Below are 25,524 nucleotides of genomic sequence, written 5' to 3' on the forward strand. Positions count from 1 at the left end.
TTCAGCTCACGTTCACGAAGAAGCAGTCATAGGGGAAAAGCGAACCCTGCTCGCCTTTCTTTCGTCTCTGGTTATACTTGAGCGCTAATGTTGATACCTGCGCTAATCATGGACCAATGGCTGTGACCGGCCATGGTAGTAACGTACTTTGACGCCGTCGAACTCCACTAGAAAAGCTTCTCTCACTCGCTGAAATGACCTGAGGATTACCCCTCATCAGCCATAGCGTACCCTTTTCCCTGGACGTCTTGAGATCGTTCCGAGTGTTTCTTCCTTAGAGACAAATATTTACTTGCATACCGGATTTTCATCGGAAAATTTGAGCAATTCGTTTTGCTGATAATGGATCCCGCTGGACCTCAGACCCCGGCCAGTCTTACACAAGCCTCACCAGGCCCTTCCGATAACAGGTCTCGGGAAGGGCATCACAAAGCCTGCGATGTGTGTAAACGGCGCAAAGTCCGGTGTTCCGGTACTAACCCTTGTCAACAATGCTGCCGCAGCAAGACGGTATGCAGCTACTCTTCCAATCACGGCAAGATAGCTGCCCTGGAAAGGTGGGTGAGGCATGGTCTGCTACGCCGGCTCACCGGAGTATTCCGATTCCTTGGGTTTATGGGCGCTTTTGTGTTCGAGCTCACAATTCATCCTGAACAGGCGACTGCGGCAATCAGAAAGGCGTGTGAAGAGTCTTGAAACTGCTTGGAGTCAATTTCTCCCCCAGGTTGACCTTTCTCATGCGATCGAAGCCTCATCGAACGATGATAATCGTCACACAACATCGGAGTTATCGGCATCAGAGTTATCGACAATACCTGCCGGCAATGGTGCTACCGGAATTGGTACCGACTATACCTCAAGGAACATGCCCAGCGATGTTCGCGATGACCGATCCCACTCGCCACCCGACCTTGAGTTCGACACTATTGAGGCTCTAGAATGGGATGAGACTGTAGAACAGAACGTTCTTACTGATGGAATTGGTTCTTTATCTCTTCAAACCAAAGCCTCCGGATACATGGGCCCACAGTCAGGGAACGCTCTACTACGCCATCTCCATTCTGTTGTTCACTTCTTGTCGGAGGGCGAATCTGACGTTGATTTCTCCTCTTTCCCCGTTGACTCCGAGACTTCCCAAGAAACTCAAGCTCTCATACATTCCAACGGATTCAGAAATGAGTGTCTAGACTGGTACTTTCAACACTTCCATAAAGCCTACCCGCTGCTACATGAAGGGGTTTTTCGAGCTCAGTTTATGGGTAAGTTTTCAATCATGTGAGAATAGGCTCTGCGCTTACCGGTGTATTTTATTGGTAGGTGCTATACCGAAACCCAAAGATGGGTCGTGGCCGGTCCTCTATAACATGGTCCTTGCCGTTGGGGCTTTCGCAGGTCCTCAAAGCTCCAACAGGGCTGACCGCCATTTCTTTCACCACGCCCAGTCGGCGTTGTCCATGGACCTGCTACAGCGCGGATCGATACACCTTGTTCAGGCCTTTCTACTGATGGCGAACTATCTACAAAAGCGGAACAAGCCCAACAGCGGCTTCACATTTCTAGGAGTTGCGATGAACATGGCTTTGGGCCTCGGACTCCATCGCGAGTTCTCAGACGTATCGATTACACCCTTCACAATGGAAATACGACGCCGAGTATGGTGGACCCTATTCATTTTCGATTCCGGGGCCCGCTTGACCTTCGGAAGATCCTCTATCCTGCTAGCTGGAGGAAATGTCAAATTGCCAGTGAATCTGGACGACTTTGATCTTGCAGTTGATAATGAGGCTCTCGGAGAACCCCGAGATTATCCAACCGTGACATCCTCCCTCATATGGCAGTGCAAATTGGCCAATATCAGCAATGAGGTTAATGCCAGGTTATTGGAAAGAAGATTACCGCAGCGAACCGAGATGTTAGCCCTGGACAATCGAGTCCTTCAATGGCAAGAATCCCTACCGTCGTTCTTCAAACACTCGCCTGCCCCTGATCACGCATGGTTCGATGTGCCACGCATGATTCTTCTCTGGCGTGCACAACACCTGCGAATCGTTTTGACTCGGCCATTTCTTCTCGATGCTCTCCAGAGACGCCAACCCCTAAATACAAACGACGCGAACGACGTTGTCGTACGCTGCATTACAGCGGCCCAAGACTGTACGCAGTCTATCATTGGCTTTTCTCTTACTCATTCTAGCTGTCCAGGGGCTTTGGCATGGTACGCAACATACTGGCTCGTTACAGCTGTCTTCGTTAGCGTAACATGCCTGATATATGATCTCCATCATCCGTCTGCCGTAGTCTGGAGGGGACAAATTGAGAATTCACAGAAAACACTACAAACTATGGCAGTTTTTGAGCCAATCGCAGGCCGCGCAGCGCTAATACTCTCGAGAATTATGGGTGAGTACCCGATGATGCAATCTGATTTACTTGGAAGCCGTTGATGACACAATTGGCAGATCTTGTTCCTTGCAGTCCAAATTCTGTGGCTGACTTGGCTGCCAATGATGCCGTGAGGATGGGTATTGCCGATATATGGAGTGAATCTTGGCTGCAAGTGGACTACCAGGCCATGAGTGATCTGGTGCAGGCGGTCGATAGCAACGACGTTGAATTGTAATGATATTATTTGTTCTTGCTATATACACTTCGTGGAAGAAAAACGTTATCCCATCTAACCACTTGCATTGGCATGATAGTCCGCGTTGACATGAAAGACCCTAGATTTCGCTCCATTCGTTCACCTTCTCTATGCTGCGATAGAATTCTTGCCAAGACCTGTCAATTGTTCTCAGATGAACGACGTTGACGTCCTGGATCCTTCGAGGGACCGTTTACGTTTCCATTTTCCTTGTCCGAAATGACAATCCACGGCGATCAACAAACTGCGAGTGTTCTGTGACATTCTCTAGCATGGTGTGGTACTACGAGTGGTATGATGATCCCTCATTAACCAGCCAGCTCCGGGTGAGGTTGCTATTGAGAAGCATCCCGGCTAGGTGCTCTAGCAAAAATGACGTTCAATTGCATTGACACTGCAACATCAAACCAACTTTATTTGGCTTCGAAGGCCGAGCGTACGAAGAAAACGGCAGTTTTCGGTGCTTTCTAGAGTTTTTGGAATCCTGATCCAAGACCAAGGTTTGGAACAGAAAAGGCAATTTCGTCTAGACTTTGGGAAGCGAAGACCAATCGTGTGATACTGCCCAGGAAGGCGCAGTGTGGACTATAACCTTCCGAGCTGCATCTGACGTGATGATTTCTTGGAACCTCCACCCGAACCGCAAACGCCTACCTAGAACCACCTGGTATGAAAGAAGCAGCCTAATGACGGGCATTTAACGGCATGTTCATGATAGACGGCAATAGCAAAGTCAGCTGCGTGAAACAATAGTCCAATGGCGGTTCCTCTTTCCGGTTTCCTGTCGTCCGATGTTGTTTATTACATGGCAAGTTGCATCTCTCTTATGCATAAGCCTCACTTTTCCTTCAAAGCGAATTAGTCTAGCCTCTTAGTCAAATTTAAGCGTAAATTCTATGCAGTTGCTGCGAAATCGATGTTAAATGTCGGTGTTCAACTACGGTATTTTATTTTAGTCTGGCTGGGTCGACGTAGGGTACCCATGGCATCATGAAACCGGGCTACCGGGGTTGGTGTGCGGAGATGCGCTTAATATTTGGGGTAATGGTGATTGCCTCACTGAAGTTTCCCAGTGGATGGGCCTAGGCTCCGATTGGGTCACGAATGAGATGAATGAGAGACGAAAACGAAGGCTTAAGGAAGATGGTGTTCGCCAGTAACTATTGCCACGGAAAGGCATATATAGCCGGGCTCAACACCGCTCTCTCAGTCCGTCACTACTCACCAATATCCAACGTCCTTCTTCTTCTTCTCAACTAAAGTACCAACAACAAAAATGGTTTCCGTCAAACTCAACCTCATCTTAGTTGCTTGTGCCGCCACTGCTGCGGTGGCTGCCCCCGTGAACGATGGCTCTGCCCCTGTGTTGGTTCCTCGCGCTGAGGTATCCGTCTTCATGTGTACCGACCGAGGCTTTAGAGGAGACTGTATGAACGATGTAATTCAGACTGGATCATGCTGTGAGTTATATCATTTTTCCAAGAAAGATGTCTCTCTAGCGAGGGGAAGGAATACCGTGGCTCACATATGGCAGACAACGTGCGCTCCGAATTCATCGACCGTATCAGTTCTATTCGGAACAATGATCGAGATCGCAACACTTGTACTTGGTACCGGTAAGTCTCAACTTCGATGAATGGACTACATTCCTCCGTGATAAGGCGGCTGACTCTCAGTAGTGAGCGTGAGTGCCGCGGTGACAGCTACCGCAACCAAGACGACAGCAACCTTGGCGATGGAAATGGGCGCTTCAATGACGCTATCCGCAGCTACGAGTGCAGGAGGAAATAATGTGCAATACCTCACTTTTATGGAAACCTGACCAGAAAGAGGTAACCGGAAATGGGAATAACATCGTGTCAGATAATGCGCGCACCTAGTCGCACCAATATGTAATATTGCACTACCCGAATTCAAAGCAAACGCCTGGACACGAAAATGGCACGGGAATTCCTGAAGGACTTCAATCACTTTCAACATGGACGTACTGGTATTATGGCATAATGGAAGTTGAACATACCACTTGCCTGTTTATCTATCTACAATCCATATAAACCTTGCATTTGCGCCGGGGCGTTGCTCCTTGTTCCCATCAAGATGATCATGCCGCTCTGGGAACATCCCCCAGAGCAAAAGTCTAGGTACTGGCGTACGTACAGTTGAAGCCATCGCTATGCCTTTGTACTTGATTCGGTTCATGCTAACGTCCTGATGCAGCCTCCACATTCTCCTCCATCTCGAAGTGGTACAACTTCGGCTCCATAATGTTCCTCTGTCGAAGAACGTACCGCTTGGTCCACCACGGAAGTACCTCCTTTAGCTGATAAGATGCGTGACGTCGAGTTGATACGGAGAAGACATCGTCAAGCTCTTCCAAGGATCGCTGCTTTGTCTCTGGCATGAACAAGAAGATTGCTACGAAGCAGATTATGTTGGTAACAGCAAATAAGCCGAAGGAGCCCTGGGGCCCTAAGCCTCGCATCATTGGTGGCCAGGTGAGCGCCACAATGACGGCCCAGAAGTTGTTGGTCGCCACGGCCCATGACATGCCCACTTCGCGGTGAGATAGAGGGAAAACTTCTGCTGAGTATACGAAGGCACATGGCCCTTCTCCTGGGCCGTAGAAGGCAGCGAAGATGTAAGTGAACGTGGCAATGACACCTAGATGAGCCGGACTAGACGCAGGAATGTAGAACGCCATTCCAGCTGCCAAGAGAGTAATAGCCATGTTGGGGAATGTTGCAAGAAGTAAAGTCCTTCGACCCCAAGTATCGATGGTCCACAGAGCTGGGATGGCAAAGATGAACATGGCCATGCCGAAACCCCATGAAGCTAGTAGTGCGGTCTGACTACTTGCCCCAGCGTTTTCAAAAATGGTTGAAGAGTAGAAGGACATGATGTTGACTAGGTTAGAAGAAGATGTTAGCGTCAATTGATTCATCGGTTCGATCCCAGTGGGTAATACTCACTACCGCAGAACTGCTGCGCCGCCATGATAATGCCCGATGCCTGAGTAGCACGACGATTGCGTGGAATCGTGAAGAGCTCGACACACCTAGTGAAGAAATTGCCCTTATCAAAGCCCTTCTCTGTAATCATGTTTTCCTCTTCTTGCAGCTGGCTGTGGATGTAATACAAGTCGCGAGCCGCGAGAAAACTTGATCCACGAAGTCTCTTAAGCGACTCGTAAGCCTGTTTGTACCTTTTCTTCTTCAGCAACCATCTTGGAGATTCTGGAGTGAAGTAGATGCCGAATAGGAGAGGTACAGCTGGGATCATTGCTGAGCCAAGCTGCAGGCGCCACGCAATATCACCAGTGTTGGCGACTGCCAGGTTGGCGCTGAACCCAAGCATGATTCCGAATGCAACAAACAGCTGCCACGACATGACCAAGGCGCCACGAATATTCGCGGGTGCGTTCTCGGCGGAGAAGACCGGCACGGTGACTTCTTTCAGGCCCATACCGATGCCCAAGAGGATTCTGCATGCAAGGATCTGCGGCCAGCTCTGGCAAAAGGCTTGTCCGAGTGGCCCAACAACACCGAATATTGCGCCTAAGAAGATGGCTCCGCGTCTGCCGATCCAGTCATTGACGGGATCAGAGAGCCAACAAGCACTGTCGAACAGTCGATTAGTGCGATGCTCATACGGAGGCTGAACTCAAACTCACAAAAGGCAGATAGCCATATATGGCGCACTGTTGATAGCGCCTATGATCCAAGAGTTTCTATCGCAAGTACCGGCAGCAAGACACTCAGGACCTTTGTCTGATATTCCGAAAGCCTGAGGGAAAGAGAGGTTGGCACCGTTAGAGCCTGTTTGGTCCCATCCTTGAATCATGGCGCCAATGGAGTTCATGAAGATAGTGAAGTAAAGAGCCGTAGGATGTTTCCATCGATGTATATATTCGTTCCGCAAAGCGTGTCGATCGGCCTCGTCGAGCTCCTCGATATCTTCGTAGTCCCCTGGTCTCTGAGAAACCAACGCCCCTTTGAAGAGCAAAGAGGACTCGTCTCTCATCTCATGCAATTCGGCGAAACGGTGCACATCTTGTTGGAGCCGGAGCTTGGGTATCCCGGCCAATGGATTTTTGATTCTAAGATGCTGTGAGTTTCAAGGACTCACAAGTGGCCATGAAGCAAGCAAGTGAAGACTTACTCTCCTGAGGGAACTTCGACAGCATGGTGCTGGGATTCGCGGTGACTGAAATTCGCGCCCAGATCCGTCGTTGACTTTTTTCTGTTTCGAGTTAGGAGATTATTGCGATTGATGTTCATCTACTCACGTCTCATCCGAAGCTTTTGCCATGGTGTCCTCTGATGGCAGTAATGACTTACTACTTTCTCCTGCTCTCGGAGTGAGGCCGAAGAACTGCTGTCTGGAGGGCATGGTAAGCTTAAATCAAAATCTGGGGCGGGAGAAGCCGCTAGTATTTATCACAGTGGCGTCGAGGTGTCTTGATGTGTCAATCGAACTTGAGGGGACCCCGTGGGGGACGTGGAGCTGCAGTCCAGCTCGGTGGGAGCGCCGAAGTAATTCCCAAACCTAAAACGCACTGACATGCGGCTACGAGTCGCACAAGGTCACGGAAGAGCATGACAAAGTTTCAGCTCAACATTACTCTCGGTCTGGGCACCGAAGCTGCCAAGAGCTGGCGAACTAGATCCATGACAGCTTCGGCGTTTTCGCCGGCACTGGAATTACTGATAGAGATCGAGGGAACCAAGAATTTGTCTATGGGCAGCCATGCCATGTTTAGTCAGTGAAACATCTAGTAGACGCCAAACAAGGTGATTATTTAATATGCGAAAGATTCCTCGGCGAATAAATTCGGTTTGAAATATGCAGGTGTGCATCTGACCCGAGGAAAATTCGCCGGGAATCCGGTATTTTCTCCAACAGCGCCACCAAATGCATGAAAACGTCAGAGTCGTTCTTTGGTAGTCGCGTGATGATAAATAGGGCTTTCGAAATCTCAACGTAAAGTCAATTGCCCATCACATATGTCTATACATCCGCAAAAGGATATCGTGACTTTAACAAATCAGACAGATGCATACCTGGAGGGGTTTCCGCCTTGCAGCGATGCCTGCGTTCTGCTGGCTGGATAACACAGAGAAATGGTTCGTTCGTCCTTTACCTTGATAGACATCCAATACGAATTTGTTGCAGATACGCTTTGAAACTTGTCCGCAAACATCGAACGCCACAGTGACTAGCCATAGGATGATCTCTCATTGGTAGTGGGCTGTATCCTAATGATCGTGGCGGTAGAAGTGCGCTCTTCGAACTTGGGTCGGCGGTTGAGTTGAGTTCGCATTTTGGTGGATATGCTTGCATGAGAAATATACGGATCATTTTACTTCTACTACAGTTCTCGAATAACCGAATCCGCTATCTTCTCAGCAAAGGCGTATATAAGTGCTTGGGGATGTCCAGGCGGTAGCAGTGCCATTGAACTCGCATCCACGACGCGAAGCTGGTCAACCCCAATCACCCGGGCCAAATTATCTGTCACAGCCGTGGGATCATCTCGGTGTCCCATACGTGCAGTGCAAGAGGCATGCATAACCGCCATCACGCTTGACCGAATGGTAGCCAGAATTTCCTCATCCGTCTTTGCATCTGCGCCTGGCCAATACTCTGCATCGCTGGCGCGAACGCTTCGCACCGCATCCGTGTTGAAGACGTCGCGAATACGCTTGTACATGGCCACCGCGACCTCCAAGTCACCTGGATGGGTCAACCAATTCGGATTTACGAGCGGATGATCCGAGGGTGAGTTGCTGGCAAGTGATACGTTGCCTCTGGAGAGGGGCGCAGCCAACGCCGCAATGATGGCAGCGTACATTTTCCCATCCTTTGGCTGGTCCAACCATGGAATGTTGAAGGAGCCGATATGGCCCGCAGCCGGGAAGTACTCGATATGAGGCCAGTCTTTAGGGAACGATAGAAGCTGAGACCAGGTTGACTCGCTTAAGTTGGCGCTGCTGGGCATTCTCTCCCAGGCTAGAAACTCGGCCACATTGCTTGTCAGTGGACCTGTCTGGGTGAGTCCATAGTCTAGGACGGCTTTAGAAAGAGTGGCAGGATCTCCGAGAACTTTGTTGAGTGTGTCGAAGGTCACCTGATATGTTGGGCCAAATAGCGCGTGATCAGTGAGGTTGCGTCCCACCCCTGGACGGTCTGCGATAACATCAATGTCGTGCTCTGCAAGATGCTCTGCAGGTCCAATACCAGACAACATCAACAGTTGTGGTGTGTGAATGGCACCGGCTGAAAGAATAACCTCCTTCCTCGCAGTGATCGTATGCTTCAGCTGACCCAGGGCAGTGACCTCAACGCCAGTGGCTTTCTTGTCTTCATCGAAGCGCACCTTATTGGCTCGAGTACCCAGGTAGACTGTGAGCTTATCGCTCATATTGGTGTCTCTTGCCGCATAAACGAATTCAGCCGAGGTAGACCGGACCTGTGCTCTGGGATCTATCGTTGTCTGAGCATAATGGTACCCATCCAGCACGCCCTGATTGAAGCGGTCCGTCAACTTCATTCCCAGCGCCTCAAACCCCTTGGCTGCCCATGTTGACCATACGGGTGTCCAGTTGGCGTAAGTCACCTGAATGTGAGAATTCGACGAGGCATCGAAGTCGCTCTCGAAGTATGTGGTGGTTGCATTCGACAGGCGGGGTTTCGTGTTTGGAGGCGTAAACGTAAAGCTTTTCCGGAAAAATGGGAGAAACTGGTCGAATCTGTAACTATCATCACCAACAGCATCGGCCCAAGCGTCCAATGCGCCACGGTTCGGTCGATGGTGGATCATAAAGTTCAGAGCCGATGTGCCACCAAGACACTTCCCCTGCGGGTAGTGCATCTCGCGCCCCCCCGCACCAACTTGAGGGACAGTCTTCAGCCCATAGTCCACGGTTGGTATGCTGTCGACTGGGTTGGATCCGACGCCGATGATGTCGCCGAGAGGTGCAGGTCCAATGATGGGTTTGCCAACTTGGTAAGAAAGCCCGGCCTCGACAATGGCGACGGTATGTCCAGCTTCTGCAAGACGGTAGGCAATGGTGTTGCCAGCCGTACCGCCCCCGACAACGACATAATCGTATGCCTGTTCTAGACCGACTGTGCCTGTGAGACCGCCCAGAGACGTATGAACAAGACCATCCAGTGTTGTCCAAATGCTGCCGGTGATGGGGTCGAGTACCGGATTAAGTACGGGAAGTGCTGTGACTGATGAAAGAACTAAGAATTTAAAGAGAAGCATTTTGAGACCGAGTGAGAAGGTGCAGGCGAGTTACATCTGAACGTGGATGACATATTGGAAACGAAAGAGTTTTATAAAGAGGTAGCCAAGCTCGTGTCCAGCATTCGAACAGTTACACCGTCCCGGCTGACTTCCGATGCTTGTGTGACGGAAGGCTGCAGCTTCCCGTCCGCCATCATTGGTGGTTATTTCCCATTTGCCGGAATTCCGTTGATCATTCCCAATTGAACACCCTTTACAACCATATTGGCCTCCTAGCAGGGCACAAGAGTCAGTGCAACAAGAATGAATCCGAAGATGCCTTATGTGTCGTCTCTTCGGTCTCCATTGCCAGCGTACCCTGGATCCACTGTCTTTGCCCTACAGCGTAACATTTCCACTTAAGACTGACAATCCACCCGTCAGTGTAACCCTCCGCAAGCACTGACGCCCTTCGCTAATTGGTCATAACGTTGAGAAGACATGGGAGGCACGAGTTTGACAAGGGCGGGTGTAAGCAGTGCTAGGGATACTTGACGAATTGAGTTGCGAGAACTGAACTTGTGGATATGCGGGCCAGCGGATTGTCAATTCTGACAAGAATCGCAGAAATGGGGATCTGCGAAATCATAAGTGAGCTTCGAATGAATTTCCGCAATGAGACCCTGATGTGAGGGTCCATGGCGATGTACTTGCCGGAAAAGGGCCTGCCACTCGCACACTGCCGAGAGCCTTATCGAAAGGTTGAGGCAATCCCTGTCTGAGCAAGTTTGCAAGCCAAATTTGAACCAACAAATGTGTATTTAACGACTGTGCTGCCCTGTAATCTTAGCGTGGTTGTTTGGATATTGCCATCGGTATCTCGACACGACCATGAAGTTCAGTGCTTCGTGTCTGTTCGCTGTCATTGCTGGGCTATCTGCGGCCCAGTGGGACAACAACTCGACCGCTCCGATTGAACTTGCGCCTGCACCGTGGACTTTGAAGGGTACTGTCTACTCCATCACCCTGGTCCCTCTGTCGGATGACCTTCCGAACAAGGCATTTCCACCTCTGGAGCGACAGTATGCTTCGGCTACCGAGGGTGAGTATCTGGGTATTTTGGGCATGATTCAGATCATTCGATACAGCGAGAGCCCTGTCGGACCGTATGATGAACTGCTCATTGTGCCTGGGTTCTTCAAGTACAACCACACCAACGCCGAGGGTGAACGCGAAGAGAAGAAAAATGTCAGGGTCAGCCGCATCTATGTCAGCCAGAAGTACACCTGCTGGAACGGAAGAACGAGTATGTTTCAACCAGTTGCATCCGTCGCCTTTACTCAGAGTTGGGGCAAATCACTGATATATCACAGACTGGAACATCCCAAAGCATTTGGCTCGTTTTGACTGGACTGAGAAGGAGAATGGCGAAACCACGGTCAAAATCTACCCACATGATACCACGGGCGATCTGAGCGAATCTACGCCCGCGAAGAAGCCTTGGTTCAAGGCTACATTCAAGCCAGACTTGGTGAACGGTTTGCCTTTCAGTACCGATCTGTACAAGATACTCGGAGTCAACGCGACCCTGGCACAGCCGCCTCTGCCGTCCGCAAGCAGTACCTATGGAGAACTGGCAGGTACGAATCACTGGGCGGCCACTGTGCCGGGCCAGGTCACTGACAACGCTTCTTTGGGCGTTTATGACCTGGACCAAGGAGATGGGGACGTTGAAGGGGAAGGGAACACCAACGCGGTGGGCGATGAATACTTCCCAAACTTCTGGCCAGGACTTTTGCGTTTCAATGCAGGAATCAAACTCGAGAACGCGACCATCACTTTCAGTGAACCCGAGATTTGGTCCAACTGATTGTTCTTCTTGCGGCATCACTGCACCAGGGACCAAGGTCGCTTTTTCTCTGCAATGCGATCTGTTCGGAGTTCTATTCTGCCCTCGGAATATTACTTGTCGCTTTATGAGAGTGTCATTGAAGGACTATGACATTGGCGCATGGAAGTTCGAGCCTGAGGACGAGAAGAAGGTCATTATTTCGTACATGACATAGCATGCTTCCGCACCAAGAGAGGAAGCACCCAGTTCGGAAGGGAAGAAAAGGGGACAGAAAAAAACGACTAGAAAATCTTTTGAATCACTGCGCAGCATTGGGTGCTTGTGGAAGGGCACAGACGAGTTGTCCCTCATTGTGGCGAACCCCCAAGTTTGCCGGAGTTTACTTCTTAGATGCCGGCAGGTGAATGTGGGGACTTCTAGAAATGGAAATTTAGGCGTCCAAGCCAATGAGATGTAAATAATTCATATGGTCAGTCGGCGCTACTGCTATGTACCAAACAGCAGACAGCATAACTTATTCAAGTTAGGTTCCATCGCACAAATTACTGAGTCTCAGGCGACTTTCCCGAGCTTCTACGCTCTTCGGATTTCGTCCATACCTGCTTTTTAATGCCTGACTCCAAGTAAAAGCTCGTTTCGAGTTGCCTTCCGAAGGTTCCCAAGTGGGGTTCCTTCCGCACGGTCTCATGTCTTTGAGCTTGACAAGACCACCGGGAGGGCGCAAAATGTCAATCAAGACGCTGCTAAGTGGAGTTGACAATATTGTTTGAGGATCGAAGAGGGAGTGCGCAAGATCCTGGGACTATTTAAAGGTTTCGCCGTCGACACCACCCTCCAGACGTCTTGCTTCCTAGACTTCGGGTAATCGACACACTCCCTTATCAGTGAAACTCTGCCCTCGGTGCTCCTCTCCCAGATTCAATCACCAACTATAACCCGACATTATGGTTCAAGTCAAGCCTTTCGAGGTGGAGGAGTGGATGGATCGCCTGGAAACCACACCAGGAGCCCTCAATCTTGCCGAGACCTGTTGCGAGTCAGTGTCTATTCAAGAACTCACTCAGTTATCTTCCGACCCTACCGTTCCCGGCCCGCTTGACATAGCAACCAGACGACTCACCTATGGCGCAATCTATGGCTCGGAAGAAACGCGCCAAAACATTGCCAATCTGTACCGAGATGAAGCTTCGGGAGACCTTCCCAGCGACCAGGTTGTCGTCACTCAAGGAGCCATAGTCGCCAACTTCCTTCTCCTGTACAGTCTGGTCGGCCCAGGTGATCATGTCATCTGCATCTACCCCACGTACCAACAGCTTTACGAAGTCCCCAAGAGCCTTGGGGCAGAGGTCACTCTGTGGAAGACGAAGCCAGAAAACCGATACATTCCCGACGTTAAGGAGCTTGAGGGTTTGGTTCAAAAGAACACAAAGGTTTGAATCACGAGCGATCAATTGGCAGCTAAGCTAACATCTCACCAGATGATCATCATTAACAACCCAAACAACCCTACTGGAGCGACAACGCCAAAGCCAGTCCTGCTTGACATTATCGACTTCGCCAAAGCTAGGGGCATCATCGTCATGGCGGACGAGGTCTACCGCCCTCTATTCCACAGCCTGCCTGAGGGGGAACCCGTTCCCCCATCCATCCTGTCCCTGGGATATGAGAAGACGGTCTCCACATCTAGTATGTCCAAGGCATTTTCTCTCGCAGGCATCTGATTGGGGTGGATTGCGTCCAGAGACCCAGCCATCATCGACGCCATCAAGAGCGCTCGTAACTACACCACAATCAGCGTTTCGCAACTGGACGACAGAGTGGCAGGTTACGCGCTCTCAGATGCGGTGAGGCCGAACCTTCTGAAGAGGAACATTGAGCTTGCGAGAACCAACCTTGCTCTCGTTGAGGATTTCATCAACAAGCACAGTTCTTCCTGCTTCTGGGAGATCAAACCCACTGCTGGCACCACTGCCATGATTGGTTTCAAGAGAAACGGCAAGCTTGTGAACGATGCCGATTTCTGCCTGGAGATTCTAAAGGCCACCGGTGTTCTTGTCATGCCTGGCTCAACCTGCTTCGGGCAAGGGGTCGAGTTTGAGGGGCAGATGCGGTTCGGATATGTGTGTCGCACAGATTTGTTGAAGGAAGGCTTGGAAAAACTGGGCAAATATCTTGAAGAAAGGTCGTGAGTTTCATCACATTGGGGATCTGGTGTTGGCTTCGTATACAGGCTTGATTGACTTGAAATTCGCATCTTGACTATGAACTAGTACCGAATAACATCAAAGAAAACATCCCAACTGCTTATTGTCTCGATGAAGTTGATTTTACGTCGTCTGACTTGGTTGATCAGTCATTTAATTGATCAGGCCTTGCAAGCTTGCCACTTTACGTTGACCTGCTGGGTAAAGGCAACGGTAGCGTCATCGTCAGTGATGGCACCATAAGACGTCGCATTCTTGGAAGTCAGTGCGATGCGGTTGTTGACGTTGAGAATGCCCGTTGCACCGCATGGGGCCCAGATAATCGATGCAGTCGGGATGCTATCCTGCTTGGTGTACACCTGTCCATCTTTCCAGATGCCCCCGCCAGAGATGGAGGTCTGAGTGGTGGTCGTGGATGAGGCATCTTGAGAGAAGAAGTAGGTGGAGAAGAACGTCCCAGTGACTCCCTCGTCGAGCTGGGCGTAGCCGTGATAGGTGCTCTCCACGACGGCGAACTGGAAGCCACCAGGGTACTTGAGACTAAGATGGAGGGCGCAGTTCTTGGTACGGTCGGCGATGGAGAGCCCAGGGCCAATGTAGGTCTGGAAAAGGTCGAAGCCAAAGGTGATGACGGTGCGGTCAGGGGAGATTGTGGTCGAGACGGAGCCCTGGGGGCAACCGCTGCCGGAGAAGCTGGAGCCGACGATCTGAATCTCTTTGGGGTCGGGGGTGTCCGAGACGCCTGTCGGCCCCAGGGGCGTAGCAGTGGCGAGAACGGGAAGAAGAAACAAGAGGAAGTTCTTCATTGTGATTATGAGTGTCAAATGATGCGATGGGGATCAAGGATGGAGGTGGTGCTATTGCTGCGTGATGAGAAACACCGGAGCTACCTGCTTATTTATACGTAGGATGATACTGCTAGATTCTCAAGAAGCAGCGTTATTGACTCCAATAAAGAAGACTCTTCTGGTGTCGTTGACAAGGACCAAGTGAAAGAGCGAGGGTCCGGGTCACGATACGAGGTTCGCGGCACGAATCAATGCCACTACTGCATGAGAAAAGGCCCATCTGATTCTCATACGTTAACTTCAATCTTTACCAAATTCTATTGACGCTTGTCTATTTTAGTGTCCGTACTGTTGTACCATAAAGGCCTCAGCACTTCCAATTGGTCATGCTGCAACAGAATGTCGCCCAATTTGCGGTTGAAAGGATGCAAATGAATCGAAATTGAACCAAAACCGCTATTCCCTGGAGCTTGCAGAAACGCCCGAGACTATTGAAGACCTTTCTAACATGCATGAGCGTCTCATGAGAAGGGGTGCTTCCGTACTGTTATCTTCAAGATCGAATAATGAGAAGGCTGTTTGAAACCTGGAATGGTGTGCGATTTGATCTATCAATGTGCCTCTTACATGGAAGAGTTTCTAGTTATTTCTTTTCTCCCCAGTCTTCATTGGAGCCTGTTTGGAGCATTGGGTCACAGAGGTGCGGCATTATGAGTCTGACCTGCCGGTGCTCCTCAGAGTAGTTGATGGATATCTCTCATACGACCTGTGATGGATACTTAACAAACCCTATGTTCCAACCGGGAGTTCGAACGGTGATACCGCCCAGCGCCAAAGATTGAAGCTCCATACTAACCGTATTCAGTAGGAGGACCCTGAATATCCGGCGCGTACCGAGGATCAGTCTTATTGGGCGAGCCCGGTTAATAGCAATGACCGTTCCGACTTCGCCAGATAATATGAGCCCAGCCGCACGGTAGCGCCTCGATGGTCTCAGCTTACAGGCTGAATTGCTACTGACAATCAACTCCGAGGCCGTGTTCGTCTGGCAAATATACTCTCGATATTAAGTTGCGTGAAGCTGAACCGGAGGCCCCAACACGAGATGCAGGTAATATCAGGTCTGTCGTGGTGTCCACTATGTCGAATGGGGCCAAAACCATCAGGTGACCCTCGTGGATTCATTTACGTACACCCAACAGTTGATGGCTACGTCCATATTTTATGCCAAGTGGCATTGCAGTGACTGGCCACGAGGGGACTGGACTATTGCTCTAACCCTCTACGCTCTTATGCATCAATAGCAATTGTGGATGGGTCAGTCGAGAACCTCCTTTAATCTGGAGATGCGGGTCGCATGGTAGCATACGCCGGCGTATTGAGTAACATCCAATTCAAACTTTACAGTGAACTCCGGCTAGATCTAGATAGCATGACTTTACGTGATTCATTTTAGGAAGACTTTTCCACGTTCACTCATATTTCTTCATTCCCGTCCTTAAGCACCCTCAACCTGCTTGAGGATGCCCTCCAAGTTGATGCTCTTGGGACGCTCAATGGGCAGGCCGAGAGCGCGGTCCCAGATGAGCTGTGCAAGGGGGCCAAGACCACGAGAGACGCCAAAGGTGGCGGTGTAGTAAAGCGTCTCGTGGAAGCCGTAGTGGTGGAAGAGGACACCGGAGCTGGAGTCGACGTTGGGGTAGGGGTTCTTGGTCTTGCCGTGCTTCTTGAGGACCTCAGGAGCGATGCGGCTGTTCTTCTCCACCAGCTGGAAGACTGGGTCCTGAGCAATCTCGGGTCGCGCGGCGGCATAGTCCATCAGGGCCTCGAAACGAGGGTCGGGCTTGCGGAGAACGGCGTGGCCGTATCCAGGAACGACTCTGCCGGAGTTGAGAGTGGACCACAGGTAGTCGTTGACGTCCTTGTCGGAGTAGGATTTGGGGATGTTGTCCTTCATCTGGAGGATCCATCGGAGAACCTCTTGAGCGGCGAGTCTGTCTCCTGTTAGCTACTGATTGCGGATGCAACATTGGTCAACTCACCCGTGTAGAGGTCCGGCAAGACCCTGCAGACCGGCGCTGTAGCTGAGGAAGACATCGCTGAGAGCGCTGCCAACCAAGTGGGTGGCGTGGGCGGAGACGTTGCCTCCCTCGTGGTCACCGTGGAGTGCGAGGTAGAGCCTCAGAAGATCCTGGAAATTCTCGTTCTTCTTGCCACCCTTACCAAGCATAGCAGCGAAGTTGTAAGACCAATCCTGCTCGAGGTCGACCTCGGCAGGGAGGGCACCGCCGCCCTTGTAGGAGTTCTGGTAGATCTTGGCGGCAATGGTGGGAAGCTTGGCCAGTAGAGAGATGGCGTCGTCGAAGGTGGGCTCCCAGTAGTCAGCCTTGTTGAGACCCTGCTCGTAAGCCTTGGCGAATTTGGAAGTGTAGTTTAGGGAAGAGACGGCGATGGCGAACTGGGTCATTGGGTGCAGGTCTGTGGGGAAGTCGTCGAGCATCTTGTTGACGAAAGCGGGAAGCTGAGCCTGTTCGGCGAGCTCGCGAGAGAACTTGCGAACTTGGTTTGTGGAGGGGACCTGACCGGTCAGAAGAAGCCAGAACATGGCCTCGGGAAGCATCTCTGTTCCCGTCTTTCCCTTGGGGAGCTCCTTTTGGCAGTCCTTGATGGTTCTTCCGTGGAAGCGAATGCCCTCGTTCGCGTCGAGGACTGAACCCTCCCAAACCATGGCCTTGAGACCGCGCATGCCGCCGAGGGTGTTCTCGACCTTGACCTCGCCAATGACCTTGTCGGAGTGGGCCTTGACCTTCTTCAGGAGCTCCCGCTTGGCGGGGATGACCTGTTTGAGGGTGGTCTTGAGGTCTGGTTCGGAAGAAGAGGAGTACTGGCGGGCATTGAGAGCACAGCGAGCTGCCAGGGGCTTGTTCGAGTTAGCCATGAGTGTTTTGAAGTTGAGCGAAGCTCGGTAAGGGCTTCTCAACATACCCGCAGAGCTCCCAGAGCTCTGGTGCTTCGCGTGACGTTCATCGCCATTGTCTAGCCGGTCGCGGGGAAGCTCAAGGGAGAGAAGAGGAGTGAAGGAGGGGTATTTAGAGGGGTGAAAGTGACGGGTAAGAAGCAGCCCTATGTAAAAGAGCTTGACTGGTATCAGACCTGCTATGTCACGGCTGGCTAGGTCAACAGATTGAATTGTCCAGCTGGATGGTTATGATTTGGGAGGAAGATGCGGCGGCGGTGGAAGATTTGGAGGACGAGAAAAGAGACAAATATGCTCCGGGAAGCTCTTGGAGGCGGCGTACGGTACATGGCCGACACAGCTTACCTTACCTACGTTACCTTAGGCCGAGACAGACCATGAGTTTAGCCCGAGGTTGGAGAAGCCTGGGCCAGGAGCATTGACGCGCCCCAAGGGGGTTGCCATGCTTGTACCGGAGCAACATGCATGGGAGCTCACTCGGGGTGTTTCTGTGCATGTTACGGGTCTCTCACTGCAAAACACTTCCACTGAGATAAGTACCTGTTTCCCTAATGCTTTCAACTGAATAGCAGTACGGGTACCCATACCGACGGTGGCTGGTAGGTTTTCAGTCCACGGGCACATTCGCCTTGCCGTTATTGCCAGACGAGGAGCATTCTAGTGCAGTGGCAGTGGGGGATACGGGGGCGGGACCCCAGCTTTTCCCACCTTCCTCCTCCACGATTAGCGGGTAGCGGGCAGCGCGGGCAGTGCGGGTTGACCTCACTGAGGAGCTCGTTGCTCACTATCCGTGCCCCCTCACTGGCTGCGGGACACGGAGACCCCCCGTAAGTGGCCCACGTCTGAGGGGAAGAGGGACTGGACCGAGGCAAGCCGAGGGGCTCTGGCGGGTCAGAGGCATGTCAATTGGCCAATTGATCGAAGTGTCCCTCCTGGGTCTTCACGTGGGCTGCGCGAGCCGTTGACGGCGGCCATCTCTTTGCCGTTGCTTACCAAGGCCCAACCCTCGCTTTCGCCCGGCTAACTGTGGCCGATGCTGTTTTGCGTATTATCCACGTTATTTCCAGGAGACGGTCGAAAGGAATGAGGGCATAGCCATCTTATGTAAGTTGCTTCTACCGAACGCCGAACCGGTTCCGCTCGGATTTGTCTTCTCTCAGTGCCAAAGTCCATGTACCTGGGAATATCCGTGTTGCGCCCTTGCTGACTAGGTGGTTGTCAGAATACCTAACCGACAATATTACCCCTCCAGAGACTGGTCTTAACTTGCGTCCATCACCTAGCTATTGCATACCCAAACAAGCCACAATGTTGCGGAGAGCTGCTGCACGCGCAGTCTCCCGAAGGACTCCTGTCCCGCGACCGACAGTCACTCCAGCCGTTGCCCTGCGCTGCATCTCGACAACCCGCAGCATGGCACAGGCCCCCGCGAACCCCTTCTCTGCAGCTCCATCCAGCGATGCGTTCCAGCTCCTCCCCGAATCCAGGAAGGCGGGCGCTGCCGAAGACGACCTGTACGAGGCACAGATCAAAGAAGTCGAGGCATGGTGGCGGTCACCCAGATACGAGGGCATCAAGCGCCCCTACAGTGCCGCTGATGTCGTCTCCAAGCGTGGTTCTCAGCAACAGTTCTATCCCAGCTCTGTCATGGCGAGAAAGCTCTTCAACCTGGTGCAAGAGCGCATCGCCGAGGGCAAGCCCATCCACACAAGTAAGAAGCGTCCAGAGCCCGACGTGATGTTGCTACAGGTTACTGACTCTGCGAGGTAGTGGGCGCTATCGATCCCGTCCAGATGACCCAGCAAGCGCCGCACCAAGAGGTCCTCTACATTTCCGGCTGGGCCTGCTCGTCCCTCCTCACATCCACCAACGAGGTGTCTCCCGACTTCGGCGACTACCCCTACAACACCGTACCGAACCAGGTCCAGCGCCTCGCCAAGGCCCAATCGATGCACGACCGCAAGCAGTGGGATGCCAGACGAAAGCTCACGCCGGAGCAGCGCGCCAGCACACCCTACACAGACTACCTGCGGCCCATCGTTGCCGACGGTGACACCGGGCACGGAGGTCTCTCTGCCGTGCTCAAGCTCGCCAAGCTCTTCGCGGAGAACGGCGCTGCGGCGGTACACTTTGAGGACCAGCTGCACGGCGGCAAGAAGTGCGGCCATCTCGCCGGCAAGGTCCTCGTGCCTACCGGAGAGCACATCAACCGCCTCAACGCGGCCCGCTTCCAGTGGGACGTCATGGGATGCGAGAACCTCGTCCTCGCCAGGACAGACTCGGAGAGCGGCAAGCTCATCAGCAGCGCCATCGACGTCCGCGACCACGAGTTCATCCTCGGAGTCGCTGACCCGCAGCTCGAGCCCCTGGCCGAGACCATCCAGGCCATGGAGGCCAAGGGCGCGGCAGGCGCTGAGATTGACTCGTTCGAGGCTAACTGGGTCAAGTCTACCAAGCTTGTGACGTTTGACGAGGCTGCTGTCGCACACATGCAGAAGGAGGGTGTCTCCCAGGCCAAGATTGACTCTTATCTCGAGGCCACGCGCAAGAACCGCGACATGGGCATCTCCCAGCGCCGCAAGCTCGTCAACCAGCACACAAAGACCCCCGTCTACTTCTCGTGGGACATTCCCCGCACTCGCGAGGGCTTCTACCACTTCCGCGCCGGCATGGAGGCCGCCACGAAGCGCGCCATTGCCTTCGGCCCTTACGCCGACCTCCTGTGGGTCGAGACGGGCGATCCAAACGTCGAGGTTGCATCGAAGCTGGCCAGAGCCGTGCGAAAGGTCCTCCCCGGCAAGGGACTTGTGTACAACCTAAGCCCGTCGTTCAACTGGATGGCGCACGGCTTCACGGACGAGACGCTCAAGAGCTTCATCTGGGATATTGCCAAGGAGGGCTTCGTGCTGCAGCTCATCTCCCTCGCGGGTCTGCACTCCAACGCCACCATCACTAACGAGCTGGCGCGGGAGTTCAAGACGGACGGCATGTTGGCGTACGTCAACCTTGTGCAGAGGCGCGAGAAGGAGGGCGGCTGTGACGTGTTGACGCACCAGAAGTGGAGCGGCGCCAGCTACATTGACGGCATCCTCGGGGCTATTCAGAGCGGAAGCTCGAGCAGCAAGAGCATGGGCGAGGGCAACACCGAGAGCCAGTTCCACTAACTATAAAGATACAATCACCAGATAACAAGACAGCATTGGGCGGCGTTGAGGATCTGTGTAGCCAACTTTGAATGAACAAAATCAATTGGATATGTTGAATCAAGTACTATGCTTGCAACCCTTGATGCATCACTATGCTGTGTCTCCCCGACGACGAAATCCCACGGACGGTGAAGCATTTCAAGCGTCTATTCACAATTTCATCATCATGACCATCAACCAATCTCCCCAGCTCTTTGCCTATCGCGCCAAACTCCAGTGCCTTGTATATTGTTTATCGGAAAATGGTATCGGATCACGTAGCCTGTTCGTTTACTGGAGGCTGTTGAGGCTGGCGTTGTTCGCCGGCGCAGCCAACGCAGGACCCTCGGGGGTAACGTAGGCCTTGGTCATGCCACCATCGACAACCATGTCGTGGCCGTTGACGAAGCTGGCCTCATCGGAGGCGAGGAAGAGGACGGCCTGAGCCTGCTCGATGGCCTCACCGAAGCGACCGGTGGGGAAGTGAACTTCGCGACGCATGCGCTTGGGGATGTCGTCGCCGAGCCAATCCTGGAGGAGGGGGGTGTTGAGAGGCGCAGGGCACAGAGAGTTGAAGCGGTAACCCTCGCGGGCGTGGACCATGGCGAGCTCACGGGTCAGGGCAAGGACGGCACCCTTGGAGGCGGTGTAGGCAAGCTGGGGAGTGGCAGCGCCGACGAGGGCGACAACGGAGGCGGTGTTGATGATGGAGCCCTTCTTCTTGCCGGCGCGGCGGAGAGCAAGAACGGCGTGCTTGCTACCGAACCAAACACCCTTGACGTTGATGTTCTGGGTCAGGTCCCAGATCTCCTCGGGAGTGTTGACGGCATCGTCGTCGCGGGCGTGCATGATGCCGGCGTTGTTGAACATGACGTCCACACCGCCCCATGGGTCGACCGACTCGACGAGGGCCTTGACTTGGTCCTCCTTGGAAACATCGCAGACCTATTGCATCGTGTCCAGTCAGAATTACGGTGTCCCGATTGAAAGTGTCGCACAACCCAAAATGGGTGCAATGTCGCGATGTTTCGTGTGTAGGGGAAGGAGGGTGGCACAAGGCGCAATTGACGGATGATGGATGGCGGGGCAATGGCGGGGTAATTATTTTTATTTTCCTGTGCTGGGTCGGCGCAGGACGCGAGACAATCACTTGTCTGGCGCGCATGGGTTTGGTGCAGGTGCAACGTGTTTTTGGGTGACTCGGCGGGTTATCGGAGGGGCGGGAATGGAATCTTCCAAGACATCTCATTCGCTTTGACGCAGGCGCGCCAAGTGCAGTGTGTACAGAGGCAAACGTACCTTGGTGTCGACCTTGGCCGTGGGGACGAGCTGGATAACCTTGGCCTTGGCCTTGTCGAGCGCAGGAGCGGAAATATCGGCCATCATGACGCTGGCGCCTTCCTTCGCGAAGAGAATGCTGGTCTCGAGACCAATGCCTCTGTTTGGGAAAAAGGAACAGTCAGCTTATCGCATCTTGGTGATTGGGGTTGCCGTGCGTATATCTTCAACGCCCAGCCGTTGGGTTCGTCTGAATGCGCCCCTCATGATAAGGCGACTAAGAGACTTTAGGGGGAAATTTCTTACTTACCCAGCAGCGCCGGTGACGACGGCGTTCTTGCCGGCCAGTCTGCCGGTGATTTCGGTCGGAACAGAGCCCATTGTGTCGGTTGGTTGTGAAGGGGTTGCAGACGGATGTGGTGATGTTGGGGTGCAGGTCGCGATGCGGCGGACGGATGAGCTGGGGTCGTAGAAAGAGGAGCGCCGAGGTTGGGGTATAAGTTTTCTGGGAGATGGCAAGATGAAAAAGAGAAGAAGTTTTGGAAAACACCACGAGACGACGGGCTCTGTTTAAACCAGACCAGGACGGGGTTGGATTAGTAGAATGGAGCGGTGGAAGAAGGGGCAGACGGAGGAGACGGTCTTCACAATGGAACAGATGAGTCAAGGAAATCCGGGGTCCAGGCCCAAGTTCCCTCTGCCCCGGCCACTTTCCATGGCTTACGATAGTCGGATGGATGATACCAGACACCCAAACACCTTTACGTCTACCCTCCTTCGTGCTTGCCTTGCCTCGCCTTAGCCTCCCGTGGCAGATAACACAGAGACATACACGGAGTAGGCACTGGATACATCATACAAGCAAGGGAAGGCGCGTGCGGGAGCGGACGGCGGACGCGGTTACATATCGCGCTACACATCGGCCCCCTTTCTGGCGATCCTGCATCACGATTAGCTGCCTTGCTGCTTGGATCTGTCAAGAAGGCAGCGGAGAGGTCGCACAGGTGCTCCGATAGACTGCAGATCCGACAACGGCGGCGCATATCGAGCACCTGAGACGAAAGTCACTGAGGTAGGTGAACCCCAGTCCATCGTCTGCCCCAGGCAAGGCAATACGGTGGGCTTCGCTTCGTATCGTGAGATGGATGTGCGCAGAGATCGTGATCAGCCAGCCCCAGCCTCCGCCATCATGTCTATGGTAGGCGACGTCGATTCGTCGGTGAAGCGCAATGCAGCTGCACTGCAAGCACGTAGGAGAGTGCCAAAGACGGAAGACAAGAAAGCGTTCGACGGCCGCATCTCCGATATCGCGTTATCTCTTATCAGTGAAACTTGGTTGGCCAGAGGTTCAAAGACCGCCAGGACCGCGCAGGACCGCGCACCGCGGCATGACGGCAACTCAGGAACCAACCCCTCCGTTGCTGATAGAGGGAACGGGGGAGCCACCGAGGGGCACCAAAAGGCTGGTGGGACACAGTGAGAGCCCGTAATGAGGGGCAGTGGAGGATGACTGAGGGAGCGCGAGACCAGGTCGAAGGTTGATGAATTGCATGATTCTGAATCTCAGAAGCGTGGTTCCCCAGGTTACGATTTTTCTTCTCAGAGGCTTATCAACGAACGTCGGTATATCTATCTCAATTAAGAAATATGGAAACAAACAAAGAAGAAAAGACCCTAGGTGCATCCGAAAGTGCATCTGGGATTCGAGCTAAGGCTGCGGCAGGCCAATGACAGCGACTGGAAGACTCGGACTAGAAGCGAAGGCGACCCGACAGTCAAAGGCACAGACAGTGGTGACCCCGAATGATCAGACACGTCGCCACTGATGAGTGATCCGGGCGGCAGAATGCATGCATTGGATGCTGGAAAGGCACAGAGGCGGCTGCTGCTGCTGGTCGGAGGTTGCTGCTGCTGCTTGGCTTGCACAGTAAGAATTCCTTGAGTGCACAAGTGCAGTGCAAGAGCAGAGGGAGGCGAGGCGGTCTGGCCTCCCACCCCCCTCCTCAACATTCATCCCATCGTCATGTGGGCAGCTTGGCTCGCAACGGGGGGCACTGTCAAACGTCCTGATGCTGGCAGTCGCCGAATGGACCGGACAATCCATTACCATTCGCAAATTCCCCATTCGTGGACCGCAACCGCAGACCGCGAAGTGTCTCTCGATGGAGCGCAGAGATGTGCGTTGTCAACCGCGCTTGCTGTCCTGCTGATTGATGGCAGCGGCGGTCAAACGAGTTGAGTTTCTGCCTCTGCGGGGGCGAAGGGCTTGAGTAATGAGAATAGCATCGCGGTAAATGGTAACTGCGGGATGGGGAATGGAAAAGAGGATTATCAGGACACATACACAGCACATCGTGACCTTTGCCTCGGTGTAGTGGCTATTGTGGGTGGGTAAGTGGGTAGGTGTTGCTTGCCGCGATGCGTGGACCGGGAGGCCCGCGGTCGGCATTCGGAGCGGAGCATCAGGCCAAACAACAGCCAAGAGATCTGGCTTCTCAATCTCGACAGGTCCCTGGCGGTGTCGTGTGCATCGTGTAGGCCACCGGCGGATGACTCGTGGAGAGGTGTTGGGGTTGGTGAGTGTTGGTCCAGACCAAGAGCTTTCCTTCCGTTCGGCAGTCGTCACTGCCATCCATAAACCAGCGACTCAGGACAAGCACCTCGAGACTCTTCTCGAGGTGGAGGTGGGCAAGATGCCCGTCGGTCTGGTTTGTGCGGTACTGCCGTCAATGACGCATGTCCCCAGCCCATCTCTCAATTTAGCGCGCTCTTTCCCCCGACGCGGGAGGGACTGGGACTGGGACTGGGACTGGGACTTGCCTTATCGACTGCCCGCGCAGTGGTGGTCACTGCTGCTGTAATTGAAGATAATAATACCGACCGCAGCAGGCATTCCCCGCTCCCAACCGAGGGGCAGGCAGGAGCGCGTCTAAATCGCAGCAGGAGCTCTCAGTGAGTGACCATCCCCGCCTGCCGCCGGCGTGCAATCGTGACTTCCATTTCCTGGAGCAAGACCCAAGACCGCACCGCGCGCAAAACAGCAAGAGCTCATGTGAGACCCATGACACCACGCGGCAGGAAGGAAAGCTTGACCAGCTGGGCAGCCGGGGAAAGCCGCTGGCAGCAAGCAGGAGACAGCGTCACTGGCAAGGTAAGGTAACCTAGCTGCGATAGCTGCACCAGCTCCAGCAACTTGCTGCACCGCGCAACCTCCCAGCGTCCCGGACCGATGTCATGCTCACCCACCTCAGTCTACGAATACCCAGTTCTCCAACGTCTCCAAGGCGCAATTCCTTCCCATTGGCCGTCGCATCCTCTTATCGGCCACCGCATCCACACCTGTCCTGCACGCACGGGGGACCTTGGAA

The 25,524-nt window shown here is 53.1% G+C and overlaps 10 protein-coding genes across 10 annotated transcripts; 5 read left to right on the plus strand and 5 right to left on the minus strand.

Annotated features, from left to right (window-relative positions):
* Positions 1-342: 342 nt before the first annotated feature.
* Positions 343-2,620, plus strand: GCG54_00008626 (Regulatory protein GAL4; the record flags this gene model as incomplete). Its single annotated transcript, XM_045408587.1, has 4 exons — positions 343-629; positions 658-1,259; positions 1,318-2,400; positions 2,460-2,620. 4 exons carry the CDS (start codon positions 343-345, stop codon positions 2,618-2,620), a joined length of 2,133 nt encoding a protein of 710 aa, XP_045264554.1.
* A 1,297-nt stretch (positions 2,621-3,917) lies between these two features.
* GCG54_00008627 (uncharacterized protein) lies at positions 3,918-4,432 on the plus strand (the record flags this gene model as incomplete). Its single annotated transcript, XM_045408588.1, has 3 exons — positions 3,918-4,101; positions 4,176-4,257; positions 4,321-4,432. 3 exons carry the CDS (start codon positions 3,918-3,920, stop codon positions 4,430-4,432), a joined length of 378 nt encoding a protein of 125 aa, XP_045264555.1.
* Positions 4,433-4,841: 409 nt separating this feature from the next.
* GCG54_00008628 (Myo-inositol transporter 2) lies at positions 4,842-7,030 on the minus strand (the record flags this gene model as incomplete). The annotated part of the gene is made up of 5 exons (XM_045408589.1): positions 4,842-5,545; positions 5,611-6,257; positions 6,312-6,737; positions 6,800-6,880; positions 6,927-7,030. 5 exons carry the CDS (start codon positions 7,028-7,030, stop codon positions 4,842-4,844), a joined length of 1,962 nt encoding a protein of 653 aa, XP_045264556.1.
* A 979-nt stretch (positions 7,031-8,009) lies between these two features.
* GCG54_00008629 (Dehydrogenase patE) lies at positions 8,010-9,911 on the minus strand (the record flags this gene model as incomplete). Its single annotated transcript, XM_045408590.1, has 1 exon — positions 8,010-9,911. One exon carries the CDS (start codon positions 9,909-9,911, stop codon positions 8,010-8,012), a length of 1,902 nt encoding a protein of 633 aa, XP_045264557.1.
* Positions 9,912-10,763: 852 nt separating this feature from the next.
* On the plus strand, positions 10,764-11,938 carry GCG54_00008630 (uncharacterized protein; the record flags this gene model as incomplete). The annotated part of the gene is made up of 3 exons (XM_045408591.1): positions 10,764-11,178; positions 11,246-11,716; positions 11,772-11,938. 3 exons carry the CDS (start codon positions 10,764-10,766, stop codon positions 11,936-11,938), a joined length of 1,053 nt encoding a protein of 350 aa, XP_045264558.1.
* Positions 11,939-12,668: 730 nt separating this feature from the next.
* On the plus strand, positions 12,669-13,913 carry GCG54_00008631 (Aspartate aminotransferase; the record flags this gene model as incomplete). Its single annotated transcript, XM_045408592.1, has 3 exons — positions 12,669-13,154; positions 13,203-13,410; positions 13,474-13,913. 3 exons carry the CDS (start codon positions 12,669-12,671, stop codon positions 13,911-13,913), a joined length of 1,134 nt encoding a protein of 377 aa, XP_045264559.1.
* Positions 13,914-14,089: 176 nt separating this feature from the next.
* Positions 14,090-14,734, minus strand: GCG54_00008632 (uncharacterized protein; the record flags this gene model as incomplete). The annotated part of the gene is made up of 1 exon (XM_045408593.1): positions 14,090-14,734. The coding sequence occupies one exon, from the start codon at positions 14,732-14,734 to the stop codon at positions 14,090-14,092; it is 645 nt and encodes a 214-aa protein (XP_045264560.1).
* Positions 14,735-16,214: 1,480 nt separating this feature from the next.
* On the minus strand, positions 16,215-17,749 carry GCG54_00008633 (2-methylcitrate synthase; the record flags this gene model as incomplete). Its single annotated transcript, XM_045408594.1, has 3 exons — positions 16,215-16,710; positions 16,759-17,636; positions 17,702-17,749. 3 exons carry the CDS (start codon positions 17,747-17,749, stop codon positions 16,215-16,217), a joined length of 1,422 nt encoding a protein of 473 aa, XP_045264561.1.
* A 1,252-nt stretch (positions 17,750-19,001) lies between these two features.
* Positions 19,002-20,857, plus strand: GCG54_00008634 (2-methylisocitrate lyase; the record flags this gene model as incomplete). Its single annotated transcript, XM_045408595.1, has 2 exons — positions 19,002-19,404; positions 19,464-20,857. 2 exons carry the CDS (start codon positions 19,002-19,004, stop codon positions 20,855-20,857), a joined length of 1,797 nt encoding a protein of 598 aa, XP_045264562.1.
* Positions 20,858-21,169: 312 nt separating this feature from the next.
* On the minus strand, positions 21,170-22,537 carry GCG54_00008635 (Short-chain dehydrogenase reductase 2a; the record flags this gene model as incomplete). Its single annotated transcript, XM_045408596.1, has 3 exons — positions 21,170-21,823; positions 22,178-22,316; positions 22,467-22,537. The coding sequence occupies 3 exons, from the start codon at positions 22,535-22,537 to the stop codon at positions 21,170-21,172; spliced, it is 864 nt and encodes a 287-aa protein (XP_045264563.1).
* Positions 22,538-25,524: the final 2,987 nt, after the last annotated feature.

Source organism: Colletotrichum gloeosporioides (genome assembly GCF_011800055.1).
Source record: "Colletotrichum gloeosporioides strain Lc1 chromosome Unknown consensus_43, whole genome shotgun sequence".
NCBI classification, from domain to species: Eukaryota; Fungi; Ascomycota; class Sordariomycetes; order Glomerellales; family Glomerellaceae; genus Colletotrichum; species Colletotrichum gloeosporioides.